The following is a 21,126-nucleotide window of genomic DNA, read 5'->3' on the forward strand; positions in this document are numbered from 1 at the left end:
ATTTTTGTGCGAGGATCGATATATTGTTTATACGATTTCAGTATCGGAAGTATCAATACTTTAGGATCGATCCACCCATGCCTACTTCAGACACAAATAAAGCATGAGGGTGAATACAAAACGATTTAACTATTACGGAAAATACTGTAAAAGTGATATATTTTTTTACAGTGTATTATGATTAAGAGTGTGTCATATTCGTTCTCATTGATGGCCCAACCCTCAGAGCTTTTAAACAGGTTGGGTTCCTCCAGGTCAGGTCAGATTTCACTGTCTGCGTGGTGGAGCTCCAGGAGTGTTTAGAAACACACTTGGCACCAAAACACCCAACACAGCGGCTGTACACATCGGTTAAGACACACAAATCTGCGTTATTGGCGAAAATGTTTCGTTGTGGAATCTCTTATCCAAGATGCAGGTGGATCCTTCCTCTGCTTCTGCTGTTCGCGGTGATTTTTGACATTATTGCCATCGCAGCGCAGTCTGGATGGGTTGAAGACCAGGACGCCAAATCCCACTACGCCAGCATGTGGCAACAGTGTCGAGGCCGCAACGATAATTGGGAATGCAGATCCCTCATGGAGTTCTGTAAGTATTTCATCGTAATACTTAGAGGAAGTCTAACGAATACTTTTAGTATTTAGGATTAATGCTAAACGGTAGATTGTTGTACGAGCCAAATTTTTTTAAATAATAATTATTGGAATATTTCCACCGGAAGATTGTCTTGTGTTTGTTATCATAGTTCTGGATATTCCGAGAATATATTTTCCTTTGCTTTTCCTTCGAGACGAGAGTTGAAGTGGAAAGGACATTAAAGTTTGAACAACTACTTTTAAACGTAATAGGCTTATATTATGGCACTGAGGTGTCGTTTTCTGACGAGGTCATGGGGTCAGATGCTTATGCACTTAAATTACACCGATGTTTAATATCTATGTTATAACTAAGGCTTATTGTCTTGTTACCATGTATTAAACACGAATAATCATTCATTGTAATGAAACCTCTCATTAGACTATTTAAATCAGTATAATCAGACTTTTGTTTTTAATGATTCAATCATATTAAATGAGCCTATATGCTGACAATTTGACTTCAGACTGTGGGATTCAAGTGCAGTTTTGTCTGTTAATATTGTATGACTCACACATCCATATATTGTACCCTCAGAAAACAACCCTATGTGTTTCAGAAAAGTAAATTATTTTTCAAATGTACAATTTTTTTTTATTAAAATACTCAGATTTGACTTTGAAATTGTTCACTTGTAAGCAAGTAGTAATCACATTGATGGATTATGTAATTACATTGGTTTAGGGTTTGGGGAATATTTGAGAAAAGGGGAAAAATAAAAGAGTTTGACAAAGTTTGCAAATAGAGTCGCACATAACCAGTTGAACTAGTCAATCAATCTGTTAATGTCAAGGTAGATTGAGACTGTTGACAGCTTTACAAAGAGGTTAAGCGCTAGGCCTAAACCGGCATTTTGTTTTATTTGTAATCAACGGGAAACCGTTTCTCAATTGATAGTTTTGTTATTTTCAAAACTTTGTCAGTAGAACATGTTGCATTTAAAAACTCAGACCTATCCGTGGAGTTCTGTTCAATACTATAAAGTAAAATGTAGCAGTTGTTTACAGAATAGACTGAACACTTTTACAGAAAGTATTTTTAATGAGGAAATAGCATGGATTAGTACAAGAAAACCTCCGTTTTGGGACCACAGTGTCGATTGAAAGCTGTTTTATTTCGTAGCCTTTCCTGCCACAGATCACTGCCTGAGCCATGTGATCTGGAGTCAGACCAAAAATTACTACTTGTATTTATCAGATCTTTTTGTCATACCCAACCACACCCTTACTCTCCCCCGCCCGCCTGCCTCCACCTCAGGCGCAGGGTGTAACTGTATTCCGGCAACTTGGAGCAAAAACACATTCCTGTGAAGTTTAGGAAGCCAAACATTGTATCTACAAATTCTCAAATTCTTAGTGAAACTGATTCATCACTGAGAGAAACGAGATAATCATTGCTGTTGATCTGTTAATGTGTAACCAGCAATATCATTGAAATGTTCCTGTTGTATTCATTTTTGTTTCGTTTTGAAGTTCATCATGTTAAGGTTGCTGATGACATCAATCATATAATTATAATCTATATATATATATATATATATATATATATATATTTTTTTTATCTTTTTCCTATTTCTTCCATCAATCAGTTTTTAGCTGTTTGGCTAGATGGTCTTAATGGGTGTAGAATTGGGTATGGATGATGGTAAGGATTAGAGTTAAGAGACTACTGAATTATCCCAACCAATATTTCTGGCAAACACACTTGTGACTGAATTCAATGTAAGGATAGTTAGTTAATGAGTTATTGTCTAGCACACTACAGTGCATAAAGCCTTTTTATACTTACAGCGGCTGTGTCAAGTATAAACCAGGCTTTACTCGTGCTTTGTTTATGTTTGTTTGGCACAAACCACTGCAGACGTTGTGCACACCTCAAAAGAATCTAGATTTTTAAATATAAAATCATCCTCTTTGTATTGTTTGGACATTTTTATTCAGTGTACAAAAGGTAGTGGACAGACTACATACTTATATAAACACTTTCTTAACAAAAACAACTAAACTCATGAACTCGCATTTTTTAATATGATTACACAGGAAATCGGCAAGCTGTTTACGAATGTTCATGTACCCTGAAATCGACAACATTCTGCTGAATTACTGACAAACGCCATCCCCCATCAGACGATGTGGCGTCAATTCAAATGTATTTACAGGTGAAACTCGAAAAATTAGAATATCGTGCAAAAGTTCATTAATTTCAGTAATTCAACTTAAAAGGTGAAACTAATATATTATATAGACTCATTACAAGCAAAGTAAGATATTTCAAGCCTTTATTTGATATAATTTTGATGATTATGGCTTACAGCTTATGAAAACCCCAAATTCAGAATCTCAGAAAATTTGAATATTGTGAAAAGGTTCAGTATTGTAGGCTCAAAGTGTCTCACACTAATCAGCTAAACACCTGCAAAGGGTTCCTGAGCCTTTAAATGGTCTCTCAGTCTGGTTCAGTTGAATTCACAATCATGGGGAAGACTGCTGACCTGACAGTTGTGCAGAAAACCATCATTGACACCCTCCACAAGGAGGGAAAGCCTCAAAAGGTAATTGCAAAAGAAGTTGGATGTTCTCAAAGTGCTGTATCAAAGCACATTAATAGAAAGTTAAGTGGAAGGGAAAAGTGTGGAAGAAAAAGGTGCACAAGCAGCAGGGATGACCGTAGCCTGGAGAGGATTGTCAGGAAAAGGCCATTCAAATGTGTGGGGAGCTTCACAAGGAGTGGACTGAGGCTGGAGTTACTGCATCAATAGCCACCACACACAGACGGGTCCTGGACATGGGCTTCAAATGTCAAACGTCTTACCTGGGCTAAAGAAAAAAGAACTGGTCTGTTGCTCAGTGGTCCAAAGTCCTCTCTTCTGATGAGAGCAAATTTTGCATCTCATTTGGAAACCAAGGTCCCAGAGTCTGGAGGAAGAATGGAGAGGCACACAATCCAAGATGCTTGAAGTCCAGTGTGAAGATTCCACAGTCTGTGTTGGTTTGGGGAGCAATGTCATCGGCTGGTGTTGGTCCACTGTGCTTTATTAAGTCCAGAGTCAACGCAGCCGTCTACCGGGACATTTTAGAGCACTTCATGCTTCTTTCAGCAGACAAGCTTTATGGAGATGCCGACTTCATTTTCCAGCAGGACTTGGCACCTGCCCACACTGCCAAAAGTACCAAAACCTGGTTCAATGACCATGGTATTACTGTGCTTGATTGGCCAGCAAACTCGCTTGACCTGAACCCCATAGAGAATCTATGGGGCATTGCCAAGAGAAAGATGAGAGACATGAGACCAAACAATGCAGAAGAGCTGAAGGCCGCTATTGAAGCATCTTGGTCTTCCATAACACCTCAGCAGTGCCACAGGCTGATAGCATCCATGCCACGCCGCATTGAGGCAGTAATTAATGCAAAAGGGGCCCAAACCAAGTACTGAGTACATATGCATGATTATACTTTTCAGAGGGCCGACATTTCTGTATTTAAAATCCTTTTTTTATTGATTTCATGTAATATTCTAATTTTCTGAGATTCTGAATTTGGGGTTTTCATAAGCTGTAAGCCATAATCATAAAAATTATATCAAATAAAGGCTTGAAATATCTTATTTTGCTTGTAATGAGTGTATATAATATATTAGTTTCACCTTTTAAGTTGAATTACTGAAATTAATGAACTTTTGCACGATATTCTAATTTTTCGAGTTTCACCTGTATCTTTCCCTAAGGCGTATTGCACAATCTTTGAGACATGTGTTACCAGGAAAAAATCACATTCGTTCGGTTACATGGGAACCAGGAAGTAATCGCGTTCAAATAAAAATTGATGAGCATGATTCGGAGGTGGCATTTTTTCTTTAAAATGAAATGTTTTCACAGTGATGGTTAGGTTTAGGGACATTTCGTGACATTTCACCTCAACACCTTCAGCTTAGTCTACTGGGGGCAGTAGTATGAATTTTGGGAAGAGCAGACCAATTTAAACTTCAGAACACATTGTTAGCCTGGCATCGTTATCCACCTTATTTTTCAGTGTAACTGGGGCACCAACATTATAAACTTTGAATGTGGACCGCTTCCGGTATAAGCCATCTCCTGCTGTTTCAGCGATACAAAAATAAAATATTATGCAAATTTATATTGCAGGCTGGTAATATATGCTATCATATTATGATCAATAATTGTTATTTTAACATATACTGTAGATGTACTGTTAATCACATTTTGCCATTGTTTCATCACACATTATTAATAACTATTAATGAAAGAGATCAGGAGCTGAAACGAACAGTCCTTAGCTCTTTTTGTCATGGCTAGCCTACCACAAACGTAACACAACCAGGAGAGAGCTTAGCTTGCACTTTTATAAAATAATAATGCATTGTCACGCTCTTGGTAATGTAAGAAGCACATTTTTTTAATCATATTTTCAATACAACACCCAACAACAACTGAACGATCCACCTTTTTTTACTGTGAATGCTTTTCTTGGAAAATGATCCTACATAACCATATTATTCTGATGTATTTCCCACATTAAATTCTGGTATTATTCTACTCCTAGTAATTTACATTGCAGCCAATAATACCAAAACCAGCCAGAAATGCATCTGCAAGCTTATTTCTGCATTACAAAAATTGGTGGATAGTCCTTACCAAACCTACACCCTTGGTTTAAGCTGCCAACCCACAGAGGGTCTCTCTCTCTCTCTCTCTCTCTCTCTCTCTCTCTCTCTCTCTCTATATTTTTTTTTTACAGTTTTATAATATTTTATTTTGGTTATTCACATTTAATTAAATAAGTGATTTGTCATTGAAAAGTGTTTCTCTTGGTTCTTCTTCAGCATGGGCTCAGGCTGTGGCTGCTCTGATGATCATCGGCCTCATCATCGTCATCGTCGCCTTCTTCATCTCATTCGTCGCTCTCTGTTGTAGTCTCAATATTTCTCTGCTGCCTGTAATTGGAAGCCTCCTTATTCTGGCTGGTAAGAGCATTTGTTTACTTTGGTGGTTGGAAATAAAGGTGTGAAATTGGCAAGAACTCAATATCCAAATGTGCACCTGTGCAAAGATCTGCATTGTGTGTGTGTGTGTGTGTGTGTGTGTGTGTGTTTGTGGAACAAGACTATTTTATACAAATAACATATAATGTCCATATAATGGTCATGCAGTGTGACAAATTGTTTTTGCAATTACAAATATTTCCTGTAGGTTCTTATTTAATATGAGGTCATAAAAACTGCTTGAGGTGTTAACCTGCAATCGTTAACTTTAGGAGCTATTTCTTCCCTATATTGTAATGTACATTTAAAAAAAATACATTTTCCTGTAATGTAGTCAGGCATGTTAAATAATATTCTTTACTTCAATAAAACCATTTCATTTAGATGTTACCACATGAAGCACATTTTCAGTGTCTATTACATTTGTTTAGTGTGTTTAGTTATTGAAGAAGAATAAGAAACATTTAGTTTAAATCAGTTTTAGATTTTAGATCATTCTAGTATTTTACACTGCAGGTCACTGCTGAAACTGCTGTAAATTTGAACTCAACTCTTTGTAAGGAAATTCCATTGAATACAATACACTGGAAGAACATTCCCATCACTTTGATGACTTGAGGGTCTTCCCAATAATACACTGGCATAGGCTGGGGCAGTATGACAGTATATATTGTGCAATGGTAGAAATGTGCCAACTGGTAGTTTATATATTTGTGTGGGTATTAATGGCCAGACTGCTTTATTACGTTATTTTAATGTGAGAGAGATGGAAAAACATGAGTAATGTAAAAATACAGAGTGGGGTGTGTCTCAAACAATGTAATGCAGTGTTTAGATATTTATGGTGGCCAAGCAGCGTCGAGCTTGTCGGATTATAATACGCTGAAAAAATGTTGACTGTAAACAATGAAGTATTATTGCATAAACTGAAACTTCAAAACTATTTCTTTTTTTAATATCACAAATAAAAGTTTGATACATTTCTAAATATATAAATCCAGATGCATAGTTTGCGATTAATATAATCCAAATGTAAAATTAGTGCATGAGTTACAACAAGCAATCAGACCACACAGTATCTGCAGCAATCTACTGGTTATTATTGTTATGACATCATTTTCTAGTCTTGTAATTGTTCTTTTTTCCCACCATATGTCAGCAATCTGCCCCCAATACATATTTTCTTCATGTTTAAACATTTAGAAGTGTAGGTTATTACTTAATTGAAATTTACATACATTTGCATATGCAAATTAATGGTGTAATTGAGAAATGTTCAAGTAAATCGGCATATCTTAATAGCATGAAATCCCAAAAGAATTGTTATAATGTTATAGTTTGTTATAAAAAGTGTCCTGGATAACACTTTGTTGTGGTGTTGCCATGACTGCATGATTCCAGAGCACAGCTTTCACCCCTCCCCCATCCACTTCACTAGTATTCAGTTGTGAAATTTGTGAGGCTCATTCCTCACCAGAATGTATCATAAGGGGGGTTTTCCACTGCACAGTACAACTTGACTCAACTTGACTCTGCTCGCCTTTTTTGGGTTTTCCATTGTGGATAGTACCTGATACTTTTTTTAATACCACCTGTGTCGAGGTTCCAAGCGAGCTGAGCCGATACTAAATGTGACGTTGGACGTTTGGATTTCACATTAAAGTTAGTAAGAGTGATAGCAGTATAATTTGTTCACGTGACTTTCGAATTGTGAAAAAAGGAATGGCTGTGCGCAAAACCACGCCGTGGTCAATAAACGAGGTCAGACAGTCTACTCATTAGCGATGAGCAAAACTAAAAAGTCTCCCAGTAAGTGTCTCAGCTGTTGGCTGCCCACGGCTACCATCAGACCTACCAACAGTGTAGGGAAAACTTAAAATAAATAAATAAATGTAACTACAGAACCATCAAGGGAAAGTGGAAGTGGTTCGACCAAATTTACGCTATCTAAACTGGCGAGCAATGGGAGGGAGAGTGCCCTGGACTCAGCCATGATGGAGGATGGTAATTTGTTACGTTAACTCTATACTCTGCTTGAAAGCTTCACTTTATTTAGTTGACCAGCTACTGGAAGTGTGCTTCTAAAACAAACAGGCCAATTTAACTGATACACTTGTGTAAAATCACCATGCAACAACTGCTTTATGCAGTACAATGAGCTAGTAGCTAACAGCTAGTGGTTGTGTTATTGTTTTGGTCAGTTAGTGTTGTGTTTAAAGGGGTCATGACATGGGTTTTTTTATTGTATTATTATGTTCCCTTAGGTGCAATTATAGTATTAATATATTTTTTTTTAAGAAAAACTTTTAAAATCTAGTGATTTATGACCTTTTCCCACCCTGTTTCTCATCCTCTGATTCAAACAGTCTGTTTTGGGGGCGTTTTCCATTTAAGACTTCAGTGTTAACGCCCACTGTTATGATTGGCTAACGTCAGTCCCTATGTATCAATTATTGACGCTCCCAGCCAGAACAATATGCAAGTAAACTAAGTAAAAACACTGTGATTATTCATAATGAATGAAATTGCGCTTTAAAAAGTAGTTTAAAGTTTAAAATAGATTACTTACAGTTTGCGTCGTCGTTGTTCCCAGAATAGTCGGCACGGACTTATCTTTGAGCAACAGTTTTCTGGCAAAGCCAGCATCATATTGAGATTTGTTCTCAAAACAGTCATCCTTAAAATGTACAGAACAAACGCTTAAGTTAACACTGCCGTGACTGGAACGTCCGCAAAAAATAAACTGCATCCATTTTTCCCTGACGTCTGGATCTTTCGGCAGCTTATTCAGAGGTTTTGTTTGACCACAGCCAGGAACAGCACATCTGTGTGGCATCGTAATTTTCCTGTGCACAAGTAGTCTCTGTCAGAGCTCGCTGTCCATCGACTGAACACTTGTGAGGCGACGGCGATACTGAAATGAGCGTAGTTGTCTTGGGCTTAAAGCGTAGTTATCTTGTGCTGGAGGCGGTCATATGCAAACGCTGTTACGTCACTTCTAACCGACACGTCACTTCTAACCATGAATCCAGAACGAGCTGTATTTTGAGCTTGATTAAATAAATGATTCGTTTAGAATGGGGAGGACGTCTTAAAATATTAAACTTGCAGGACGTGTTAATGATACAAAGACCTCTTATATACCAAAAGATCAAGGCAAATTTGGTTTCTCATGTCATGACCCCTTTAAGATGATGTCACGGCAGTAGAGGCTGCGTAACTATGATGATCAGCCTATAATCCCACCCACGTTGAGGGGACACTACAGCGGTGGAAATGCAAGCTCTGAAAAGTAAAGCGAGTAGAGTTGAGGCGAGTCAAACCGTAACGTGCAGTGGAAAAGTGCCAATAGCCTCTCCTATCTGATCTTTTGGGATGTCACGTCTTAACGATAGTACACCCAAAAATTTACCTGACATCATTTACTCACCCTCATGTTGTTCGAAACCTGCTAACATATGACATAGTACATTTTGGCTTAACATTCATATTTGCGTGAATTATCCCTCGGCATTTAAAATAGCACTTTCTGTTGACTGGAAGTGAAAAACATTTATTTTTTTTTTGCTTTCATAATATCAGACATATTGTTCCACTCCTTAAATCCACACCCTTAGGTTTCATTATGAAGTACAGTATGTACTACTGTAACCTAGACTAATTTTAAGTTGTTAATAGAAGTGTTGTTACAATAAAAACATGGCCAAGAGCTTCTGTGAACTATGCCTGTTTAAACAATAGTTAATTTCCCTTGAATTAGATGATTACAGTGTTGTTTGCTGGAAGCATCAGACAATGAAAGTTCCCCACATACCCAAACAGGGCTCGTCCTCACTCACATGTACCTGCAGCACTCTGCGTTACGCCCTTCAATCTCACAGGGAATAATGACTTTGTGGAGCCCTGCATGTGTGCAAGTGATCTCATTAGTGCTTGTATGTCAAGTGTGGTTCTAGCACAACAAATGTCTGTTGAAGGATACAATATCAAAGCAGTTACAGCATTTATAATGTAAAGCCTTTTATGTATAAACAGCTTTAGTGATGTAAAAATGTTTATGAATTGTTTCATTAAGAATATTGAGTTCATAGGTTGATATTATTGTGTTTGTTAGGGCTGGGTAAAAATATACATTTTCCGACTTAATGCGATCTTCAGTTGAGCAATCCTGATATCAATTTTTACAATCCCAAGATCAATATTTTACTCCACTACAATGCATCAAAATTTCATGCTAAACCCCTAAAATCTCTGTGATTCGCAACTGTTCAGATTTCTTGCCAGATGCCCTTCCTGACGCAACCCCCAGTGGCGGGATCCTTTTACTGCGTGTTAAGCCAAGCGTACACTACACGACTTGCAGTCAGCGTCCTGCGAGTCACAGTCCGTTTTCTGTCATGCTGATGCGAACACTTCAGGACTGTAGTGTATCAACAACGTGACCATTCGTCCATGTGCACACCTGGTATTAAGATGAGTTTTGGGTGATCTAGTCACAAATATAAAAGCGAGACATCACCTTTACACCTTGTCGTCTCTTTTGAACACTTGTGTTCGGATTTCGAGGACAAACATCAGTCATTACGTCTGCGATTTACTGAAGTCTGCGTGGAACTGGCAAATAACCATCCGTTTCAGCTGCCTTTAGTGTCGTCCCAATTCAAATGGATCGCCAAAAATGCACCTTAAAATGAAGATAACGAAATTCATTCAGAAACTCACGCAGTTTATTCTTAATACATGTAAAAAAATGGAAGAGTGGCTCTTGCCTGTTTTCGTGATTCATTGTCACCATTTGCAAAGGGAAAAAAACTGCTAAAAATAATAAAGACACCAGGTGGATAATTTGTTATTTTATTTTCTAATTATTGTTTGTCTCCTGCTATCCAAATCTTGCTCTACTCTTTCAACAAACACGAAAGAACGGCACGTGCCCATTTTGCTATTTGCGAAAGGAAACATTTAAGAAAAACAGCTGAAAATAATTTAAGAAGTTTCATATTATTATATTTAAATTCGTTTTTGTCTTCCGCTTCCTAATACCTTGTCCTCCTCTTGCGTTCTTTCTGTATTTCATTGGATGTAGCTCATTGTCTGTCTTTTGCTTTTTGGGACAGTGCGCATACATGACGACAAGATGTCTAGATATCAAGCAGTTTTGAAAACTGTCGCAGTCATCTCGGCCTGTCGCAGGAGTGCGCACACATCAAGACCTTTCTTTGTGTGATCAAACTCAAAACATCAGTGGAGACGAGTTTGATTCGTGTAGGCATTAAGAGTAAAAGTTTGGTTTGACTCGTTCTGTGTAATGTGTGTGCAAAGACAAGATAGCTATAATGTGACCAAACTGATTTATAAAATTAATATTTTCATTATGTACCAAGTTAGAAGGTCCCCTGTATAATTAACAGCATTAGCAGAGAATTTCCTTCATATGTAAGCAAAATAGACATTAGAGCTGAAATATACCCAAAGAATCTGAATTTAATCAGAATCGAATCGAGAGCTTGTGAATTGGAATCTATTTGAAGATATATTTGATTCTAGATATATTCTGTTAATAATGTTTATAATAAATGAGATCAATTAAAGGGATAGTTCACCCAAAAATGAAAGTTCTCTCTTAATTTACTCATGGATTACTTTTATGCTGACTTTAGCTCCTTTTTGGAGCATCAAAAGTCTGGTCACCATTCACTTGCATTGTATGGACCTACACAGCTGAAAAATCCTTCTAAAAATCTTCGTTTGTTTTCTGCAGAAGAAAGAAAGTCAAACATATCTGGGATGGCATGAGGTTGAGTAAATAATGAGCATTTAGATTTTCGGGTGAACTTTCCCTTGAAATATGTTTAATGCCATTTATATTTGTTTATTTTATAAAATATTACAGAGCAGATTAATCTTGTTCTCTGTAGTTTTGTGTTCTGACTGCATGCCTGTATCTTTCATTACAGTAATCATCCAGGTAATCGCTCTGATCATCTACCCATTCAAGTTCAACGAGATCATCTATGAAGGATATTATAACTACACCTGGGCGTACGGCTTTGGTTGGGGCGCCACCATCCTGATGCTGGGGTGTGGTATCATCTTCTGCTGTCTTCCCCATCATGAGGATGAGCTCGCCGACAAGGAAAAGATCAAATACCTCTACGACTCTGAGCGCTAAAGGACTGTGTTTTGCTACCCAAACCTTAATGTCAATGCTCACCTCACCACATTGTGCAAAATCTCCAAAAGCATTGTCATTTTAACCAAAACAGTGTGTAGAAGCTTACTGACTTTGATGAGGGCTGTGGTGATGCCCTTGTTCGTTACTCTCGGGACTAATGCAAACACCTTTTGCTTTTATTTTAGCTTTTTAATTTTTGATGATTCACAAACAGACTGGGCTTTTGTATTTTGGCATGAGAATCCCCATGAAGTATTTTTTCCTGTATATATTTTTTATTACAGTGTCCATGCAAATGTAATGAATTATAATAGTAGTAACCCTATCAAAATGCATTTCCAAGCACCACTGAACATGTAGTTTGGTTGTATTACTCAGTGCATACTAATGGAATTACTCTGTAACTGTAACACGAACACTGCAATGCAATTTATTTTATTTGTGTATCTCTTCAACATGTTTAAATATCAGCGTTAAGAAACACTTTTTGAAATGTTTATGCAGTTTTACATAAATGTGTCATTCCATGCAGCCCCTGTTTTGTTTATCATCATAGCAGTCATGTATAATATTTTGCACACTTGAATATCTCCAAAGTGCTCTTACTGTCAGCAGATAATTCATGGTTTGTGTGTGACTGGCCAAGGTCAGTGTGAATGAATGAATAGGTTTTTAAGCTTAGTTATTTTCAGCAAAATAGGTGATAAAAAAACTTTCTGATTTATTTTAAGCTTAAAAAATATCTTGACACATTTGTGCCTTGATAAGTGTGTGATTCTCTCGATGCTTGTGTGGAAAAGAAAAATACTGCCACAAGGAGATTTTTTTATAAAAGTATACTCTGCTAGATTTGTAAACTATGCAACGCTGTAGGGTTTCTCTACATTCTGACTAAATGTTTTCACTGTTGTAAACCAATCTTCAATAAAAAGGGATTTTTACTATTAAGATACCAGTTTCTTCTTTCTTTAATTAGAGCCCAAGCATTGAAGGTGCAGGACACCTGTTATATCTGGTTATGGTTTTATTTTTATTATTCTGCATTTTATATTTTTCTAATTAAAATTAAACTTGTAAAGTTATGTTCCATTCCACAAGGCATTATACCAAACCAAAGTTCGTCAAACATGTTCACAAATCGTTACAACTTAACTAGCAATAACATGCTTCTTGGCATGATTTGACTTTCAAAAAACTGTGATTTTCACTTTTCCTCGTGTCATGATTCAGTGTTGTTTGCCTTGAGTTTCTCCCCTGTCATCTGTTCCTCCCGGACTACATTTCCCATAATCCCCTGCTCTGATCACTTCCAGTTGTTCCCCATTGTTTCCCACTTGTGTTTCATTTACCTCGTTATCCTTGTGTATATATTGCCCTAATGTCTGTTTTTCCTTTGTCAGTTGTTCTGTGTTTTGACCTCCTGTGTTTTACCGATGCCCTTCGTGGATGTTTCCTATGTTCCTGTTTTTAAATCGTTGCGTTGTACTTTGTTTATTTAATAAAACGAATCGGTTACCTAATGTAACCTCGGTTCTCTCTAGATGAGGGAACGAGTATTGCGTAAGCTAGCTTACGCTACGGGAAAGATTAATCTTTTCTGAAATATTGAAGCCAAAAAAATTATCCTTAATTTTGTATCATTTGTCAACGCAGTGCAGCAACTGCAGACCTTGAGCGGGCTAGCTAGCGAGCTCATTGGTTGCTCTGCGGCAACTGCTGCAGCCTATAGACGAACTTGGGCGAACTCGCGTCCAATGAGAGGCGTCAGCGCGCTTACTGCATCAAAGCCCGCCAAAATGGGCGTGGCTAGAGTGCATATAAGCGTAGTTCGTGAGGCTGGAACCCTGGTTTTCATTGAATGAAGCGAAAAGTCGCCGTGGCGCTGAAAGCACGGCCGGCTACGCTAATACTCGTTCCCTCATCTAGAGAGAACCGAGGTTACGTTAGGTAACCGATTCGTTCTCTTACGAGAGGTTCTCTTGTATTAGCGTAAGCTAGCTTACGCTACTGGAACCCACTGTCAACGCCGTGCGCTGCCAAGCATCCACTGCATGAGCTCCGGGGTGGGGGACCCGGGGAGCCCTTGTGAGTGGGGAAATAATATTTGGCCGGCAAGAGTGCGGGCCAGTGTGTGTGTAATACATAAGCACATAGTGGGAAGGGAACGACAGAGCGGCGGTTCCGGTCTGTGTGGAATGAGTCCCATCAGTGCAGCTCACCAGGGGAGCTGTAGCGTGATTAAACCGCTAGTAGTTTTGCCTGCAGGGCGGGCACTTCCAGATTGTAAAATCTGACAAAGGTGGAGGGGAAGCCCAGCCCGCTGCCACACATATGTCGTGAATGGAAATCCCGCTGGACCATGCCCACGATGAGGCCATGCCTCTAGTGGAGTGAGCCCTAATGCCCAACGGGCATGGCAGGTCTTTTGACGCGTATGCGGCAGCAATAGCGTCCACTATCCATCTAGACAGTGTCTGTTTCGAGGCGGCGAGACCTTTGGTGCGCCCTCCGAACGAAACGAAAAGCTGCTCAGAGCGTCTGAAAGAGGCGGAGCGCGCAGTATACAATCTCAGTGCTCTGACTGGGCAAAGGAGATTGGCGTCGCGTTCGCTATCAGATGCTGGCAGCGGCGATAGGGAAATGACCTGTGCTCTGAAAGGAGTACCAGGGCGGTGTCAGCAGGATCTGACACCGCCCTGATGGTTTAGGTAGGATACCACAGATCTGTTGTCCGAACGGACCAGGACGTGGTGACCCTGAATGACCGGGAGAAAGCGCACAAACGCGTACTCGACCGCTATCATTTCCAGACAATTTATGTGAAGGAGCTTTTCCTGAACTGACCATAGGCCAAAAACCGGAGAGCCCTCGCAGACCGCGCCCCAACCAGTGTTGGACGCGTCTGTCGAGATGACTTTTCGGCGAGATACAGCTCCCATCGTCACTCCCCGCTGATACCATTCGGCCACTGTCCAGGGCTGCAGAGCTGAAATACAGGTCTGAGTCACCTTGATCGGCTGGCGGCCTGTGGCCCAAGCCCGGCGAGACGCTGGTGTTTAGCCAATGCTGAAGCGGGCGATGCGCAGTAAACCCAGCTGAAGTACTGCTGCGGCTGAGGCCATGTAACCTAGCACTCTCTGAAATTTTTTCAGAGGCATGAGGCTGTTCATCTGAAAGGACGCTGCTAGTCGCTGAACACGGCGCTGGCTGTGTAGATAAGCGAGCCGTCATTGCCACGGAGTCTAGTTCTATTCCAAGGAAGGAAATTGCCTGACTGGGCTGTAGTGAGCTCTTGGTCCAATTGACTGCAAGACCCAAACTGTTCAGATGGCTGAGGAGAAGTGTTCTGTGAGACAGAAGCTCCGTATGTGACTGTGCAATAATCAGCCAGTCGTCCAAATAGTTCAGAATTCGCAAGCCTTGACTCCGCAGGGGTGCGAGCGCTGCATCCATGCACTTCATGAAAGTACGGGGTGCTAAAGACAGGCCGAACGGAAGGACGGTGTATTGATAAACCTGGCCGTCGGCTGAATCTCAAGAATGGCCTGTGACGGGATTTATCTGAATCTGAAAGTAGGCATCTTTCAGATCGAGAGAGATAAACCAGTCCCCTGGCGCGTATGCGCTGAGGAGTTTCCTGATTGTAAGCATTTTGAACGGTCTTTTGCAAGCACCTTGTTCAAACCCTTGAGATCTAATATTGGTCTGAGGCCGCCGTCTTTCTTGGGAACAAGAAAATAACGGCTGTAAAACCCAGACTCAGCTCAGCTAGGCGGCACTTTCTCTATGGCCCTTTTGCACAGAAGGTTTGCTATTTCTGAACGAAGCATGCAGGCTGCTTCCGTGTTCACAATAGTTTCGAGCAGCTCTGAAGCGGGAGGGCGGCGATCGAACTGTAGCAAATAGCCCTGTTTTATTGTGCTTAACACCCATTTGGATATCCCTGGGATAGCTTCCCACGCTTTGAAGCATAACGCTAGAGGGTGAATGGCCAAATCGCCCTGATTGCTGCACACAGCAGCTGAACAGAATGTGTGAGCGCTTACTGTGCTTATGCATGACTGCTCGCAGACAGCAGGGACAGGCTGTTCTGTGAGTGACTTCCGATTGAGGTGAATGGGGAGTCACATCTGTTAAGTGATGCGTGAGCATAGTCACGGGCACGGGACTTACATACAGAGAAGTGTTTGCTGGCCGTGTGACAGAGCGGGCAGAGAATGGGCGCCGCGACGTATTGCGTGAGCGTTTATTGACTCTAACACTCAAGCGGGCTGTGTCCGCTTTATGTGACTGGGCTCCGATCGGGACACGGGAAGTGTAATGCTTGTGTGTAGAGGTGAACACTGGATTGTGGGCACATTTTCTACACATAAGGCTGGTCGTGTGACAGAGCGGCCAGAGAAGGGGCGCGCGCACGGATTTGTGGGCGCGTTTATTGACTCTAACACTCCAGCGGGCTGTGTCCGCTTTATGTGAGTGGGCTCTGATCGGGACACGGGAAGTGTAATGCTTGTGTGTAGAGGTGAACACTGGATTGTGGGCACATTTTCTACACATAAGGCTGGACGTGTGACAGAGCGGCCAGAGAAGGGGCGTGCGCACGGATTCGTGGGCGCGTTTATTGACTCTAACACTCGAGCGGGCTGTGTCCGCTTTATGTGAGTGGGCTCTGATAGGAACATGGGAAGTGTAATGCTTGTGTGTAGGGGTGAACACTGGATTGTGAGCACATTTTCTACACATATGGCATGCTTGCTCTTTACAAGATTTCTTTGGGTCGCCGTGAAAACGGCGTTTGAGTGCAGGCAAGCGGGCAGTATCACCGGCTTGTTGGCTGCTGAATCCACCACTGTAGTAGCCTGAGAGAGGGGGACTGACAGGGGGCGAAGCTTTGACGGTGGTCCGGCCGCGGTGGTCCGGTTGTTTTTTCAACAAGGCTAGGAGGACTTCGGTTGCTCAGGTTTCAGCGCAACCTTAGACCGAGGCCCGCGGGGGGGCGGCGGTCTGCGGTGGCTGTCTGAGCGCGATCGAGGGCGGTCGCCCTGTCGACGCTGAGAAGTCTGACTTTGTTGAGCTAGGCGCTGTGAAGAGGCTGGTCATGTGGGCAGCCTGCAGAGGAGCTAGCGCGACGCAGCAGGAAGAGGTTCATGGCTTGGGTGGCTTTCTGGACTTCTGAAAAGCGGTCAACAATGCCACTCACCGCGGAGCCGAAGAGACCGGTCGCAGAGAGCGGTGCGTTGAGGAACGTGGAGCGCTCTGCTTCTACCATGTCAGCTAGCGTTAGCCACAGGTGTCTCTCGGTCACAGTCAGCGAGGCCATGCACTTCCCTAGAGCTTGGGCTGCAGCTTTGGTGGCGCGAAGGGCGAGGTCCGTCGCGCTTCTTAGATCTGTGCGCGGCGACGGCTCTGAAGAAAGCAGCCGTCGAGTCTGTTGGGAGCCTGCTCAGGGGGCGGTGACCACTCGAGCCCGAGGCGGTTGACGGCCTGTGTGAGGAGGCGTGTTAGTTCCCCTTCGACTCCGGCGCGGGTCCTGCTGGATTCCTGGGCCGAGGAGGAGGCGTGGGAGCCTGACCACTCCTCGCTGTCCGAAGCCATGATGGAACAGCCCTTATCCTCCGCCTCGTCCTCCGAGATGGCCGCTGGGCGGCAACTGCGCGTCCCGGGGGGGCGGGGAGGGTGAGAGCGATGTTCGAGGGAGAGGCTCCGGCGAGGCAGTCGCTTCTATCACCGGTTCTGGCAGCCTTTGGGAGCGGCGCTTTTTCCTGCGTGGCGGAACGGAAAGCGGCGCGGCGGCTTCGGTTCTGAGCGCTTCGAGTCAAGCCCGCAGGGTCGACATCGGAAGCTCCTCGCAGAGGTCGCATCCGCCTTCAGCGAGGGGGAGCTCTGCATGCCCCAGTCCCAGGCAGAGAGCACAGATGATGGGGCGGTCTCCGGCGCTGAGAGGGGCGCGGCATGAAGCGCAAGTGGTGCGAGGCATCTTAAAAAAGACGCTCGTTACTCTTTTGTGAAGTTCGTTAAGAACTAGCTTGCTCTAAAAAGGATACGTCGCCGGATGGCGTAGCTCGCAGGATGGCTGAAGGTGGCGGAGACGGCCGGCTTCTTCGAGCGCTGTCCAAGCTTGCTAGATGCCCCTCGAACGGCGACGCGGCTTCCAGTTCAGAGATGCGAAGAGCTTCGCTGAAGAGATGAAAATCAGGGTTCCAGCCTACGAACTACGCTTATATGCACTCTAGCCACGCCCATTTTGGCGGGCTTTGATGCAGTAAGCGCGCGGACGCCTCTCATTGGACGCGAGTTCGCCCAAGTTCGTCTACCAGAGCAACCAATGAGCTCGCTAGCTAGCCCGCTCAAGGTCTGCAGTTGCTGCACTGCATTGAAAAATGATACAAAATTAAGGATAATTTTTTGGCTTCAATATCTCAGAAAAGATGAATCTTTCCCGTAGCGTAAGCTAGCTTACGCAATACGAGAGAACCTCTCGTAAGAGAACTGTTTAGCCGCAGTTAGATCCAACTCTCGTGAGTGACATCCTTCCAAACGTTATACCTCCATATTAAACTATTCTTTTCTTTTCAAGTCTTCTCCAAAAAAAATCAAAATAAAAAAAATGCATTTGGTGCGCTTCTATGAAGGATACAGTGTTCCGTATTAATAAATAAATATGTAATTAAATGCATCAATATAGATGCCTAAAGAATTTTCATTAAATAAATACATCATGAAATGCAGCAATAATCAACATGTAAAATTTCCTTTGGTCTCTTTTTGACATTATTTATTGACATTTATTTGAAGTATTTTAGGGTTTATTTATCTACAAACAGAATGTGTTTATTGACACATTTCATTATTTATTTATGAATATGTCAAACTGAATCCTCCATATTGTTAAAGCTGCCTACATAAATGAAACCCTGAATTGTGATTCAGGCACATAAATGGAGGCGGAGTTTTCTGTTGAAGATGATGAGACACACCTGCTATCACCTCTTACAATACAACACTATCAAAACAATGAGCAGAATGGAAAACTGAAAACAAAGGAAAATAAACTGATATTCTCATTATTTTCCATCATGTCTAAATATCACATTCCTCTTCGGTTTTAAAGATGGGCTACAATAACTAAACCAGAACCACAACTTAAAAACTCACTTTTAATTAAAATGTCAATATTTTTAAAACACAGATTCAACCAAACACAGATCTGCCCAACCCCTGCCTGAATAACTCCAGAACTCTTTGAAGAAAATCAACCTTGTGCTAACAAACATAATTAAAGCTAAATTATTTGTTGATGACAAAAACTGAACATTAAAAAAAAATAAAAATCTCTAGAATTTACTCAGAATGGTGCCAAAAACAAAAAACGTCCAGTGAGTGGAAGTTCTATGGATAGAAATGTCTTGTTGATGAGAGAGGTCAACAGAGAATGGTCAGACTGGTTTGAACTGACAAAGTCTATAGTAACTCAGATAACCACTCTTTACAATTGTAGTGAGAAGAATATAATCAGAATGCTATTGTGAGATGCAGGTTGGTGCTGTTTTGGCGGCACAAGGGGACCTACCCAATATTAGGCAGGTGGTTTTAATGTTGTGGCTGATCGGTTTATAGTACCATATACTGTTAATTTTAACCTAAAATAATTGATGTTGGGGGGAGTCGTTGAACGTGTTGTATGTCAACTTCCCTGCTATATGTGTTTTTAATTTTATTTGAGTGCTTTCTCTTAAAAACACTTGTCATTTCTTGATGTTGTTCTATGAATGTTGTTATTTTGTGACCATTTGTATACAGGTGGGGTCCATTACACGTTAGTATCACTTTCAGCCACAAGGTGCCAGTAATGCTCTGTGTAATATGATGTAACATCATCCAACTGGAGAACTGTGAGATCAGTGAAAGTGTCACAGGCACATGTTGAAAACTTCTGGAATGATACTTGGGCAAGTATTCATTGCTCTTGAATTTCTTTTCTTTTTATCTTTAGAATAAACAAGAACATTTGCTGTGAGTTAAAAGTACAGTTTGCATTTACAGGGTTCACACACCTTTTGACCAACGACTACTTTCATTACTCTATGAGAAAAACGTCTTTCCATGGAAATATGTAATATTTTAAATATTTCACTATGACATAGAAATATGCATAACTTTAAATAAGTTTCAATGAATTTAGAAGATTGTATTTGTTACCTTGACTTAAATATTCCCTGATATTTCCATTTCTTTCAGTTTTCATTAACTGTGGCAACACTATTAAAGACGTCAACAACTTTTTTGGAAATTACACTCTTCTTCAAACGATCGCATTAGATGTAAGAACCAACCCACACTTTTTGTAATATTGAAAAATGTCCTCCTTTGAAGCTGATTGCTGGGGGAACTTGAGCTGATATAGTTGACCCCACTAATGGGTGCCAACAAGTTGAATAGGGGCGGATACCCACAGATTCAAACACAACCCACACTTTTCATTTATTATTTGCACGAAAACCCGGGAAGTCTATAAAAATCAGCCTTTGCTCTCGTCACCGGCAGTTTACTACTAAAACATTTTTATAATCAGGCTTTATTGTTCATGCCTTCCTTGTGGGAGATGTGCTCATGCTCATTTTTAAAAGGGCAAATCAACCATAATTCAGTTTATAAACTGCAGCAGGGCTGGCGTATGCATGGATGAATATTCATGAAGCTTCCACAAGCTGCCACAGCACGGTGATTCATTAGGCATATGTAAATATCACTCACTTTAATTGCCCCTAAACTGACTCAACATAATGTTGTCATTAGCAAATTATTACTTATTTGTTATACTAATCGTACAGTATGGCATGAATGCGGCATCTCTACATATATGATTACAATTATAAAGCTCTTTCTCATAGACTGCGCTCATGATGTGTGCTGTCCTCTCTCCAGTGACGGATTGCGGGTGTAGACTGTGGGCAGTAATGAGTGAAGTTAGCTTAGTGTTCATAGATGTTGTTTGGTTCAATTCAACAAACTGCCACTTTTATGGGTTTTAGGCCCATTGTGTTCCATCTCCAGCACCAGCCAATCACCAAACACTGAAGACATCACATCTCCTGTCACTGTGAAAAATCATCTCCTAAAAGACGATGATTATAATGATGATCTTCTTGTACAGGATATAATGGTGGTACTTTTTCATTGAAATTGTTGTGGTAATAGAAGGTCCTTTTTGTTGATGAGAAATACAATTCATACAGAAAAAAGCAAAGCAAATGATTGATGACAAGCATAATGTTCAAATCAACAATGATGAAGATGTAGAAATATTTGAGTTGTTC

General features: G+C 41.1%; 1 protein-coding gene across 1 annotated transcript; it reads left to right on the top strand.

Annotated features, from left to right (window-relative positions):
• Nucleotides 1-240: 240 nt before the first annotated feature.
• Nucleotides 241-12,750, top strand: LOC127660272 (p53 apoptosis effector related to PMP-22-like). Its single transcript, XM_052150399.1, has 3 exons — nucleotides 241-588; nucleotides 5,476-5,616; nucleotides 11,592-12,750. The coding sequence occupies exons 1-3, from the start codon at nucleotides 384-386 to the stop codon at nucleotides 11,804-11,806; spliced, it is 561 nt and encodes a 186-aa protein (XP_052006359.1). The 5' UTR covers nucleotides 241-383; the 3' UTR covers nucleotides 11,807-12,750.
• Nucleotides 12,751-21,126: the final 8,376 nt, after the last annotated feature.

This window comes from Xyrauchen texanus, chromosome 20 (genome assembly GCF_025860055.1).
Source record: "Xyrauchen texanus isolate HMW12.3.18 chromosome 20, RBS_HiC_50CHRs, whole genome shotgun sequence".
NCBI classification, from domain to species: domain Eukaryota; kingdom Metazoa; phylum Chordata; class Actinopteri; order Cypriniformes; family Catostomidae; genus Xyrauchen; species Xyrauchen texanus.

Excerpts from the sequence above, each read along its gene's own strand:
- LOC127660272 (XM_052150399.1), top strand. The coding sequence starts at position 384 with ATGTTTCGTTGTGGAATCTCTTATCCAAGATGCAGGTGGATCCTTCCT. Across the intron at positions 589-5,475 it reads CAGATCCCTCATGGAGTTCT|CATGGGCTCAGGCTGTGGCT; the intron begins GTAAGTATTTCA and ends GTTCTTCTTCAG. Across the intron at positions 5,617-11,591 it reads AAGCCTCCTTATTCTGGCTG|TAATCATCCAGGTAATCGCT; the intron begins GTAAGAGCATTT and ends CTTTCATTACAG.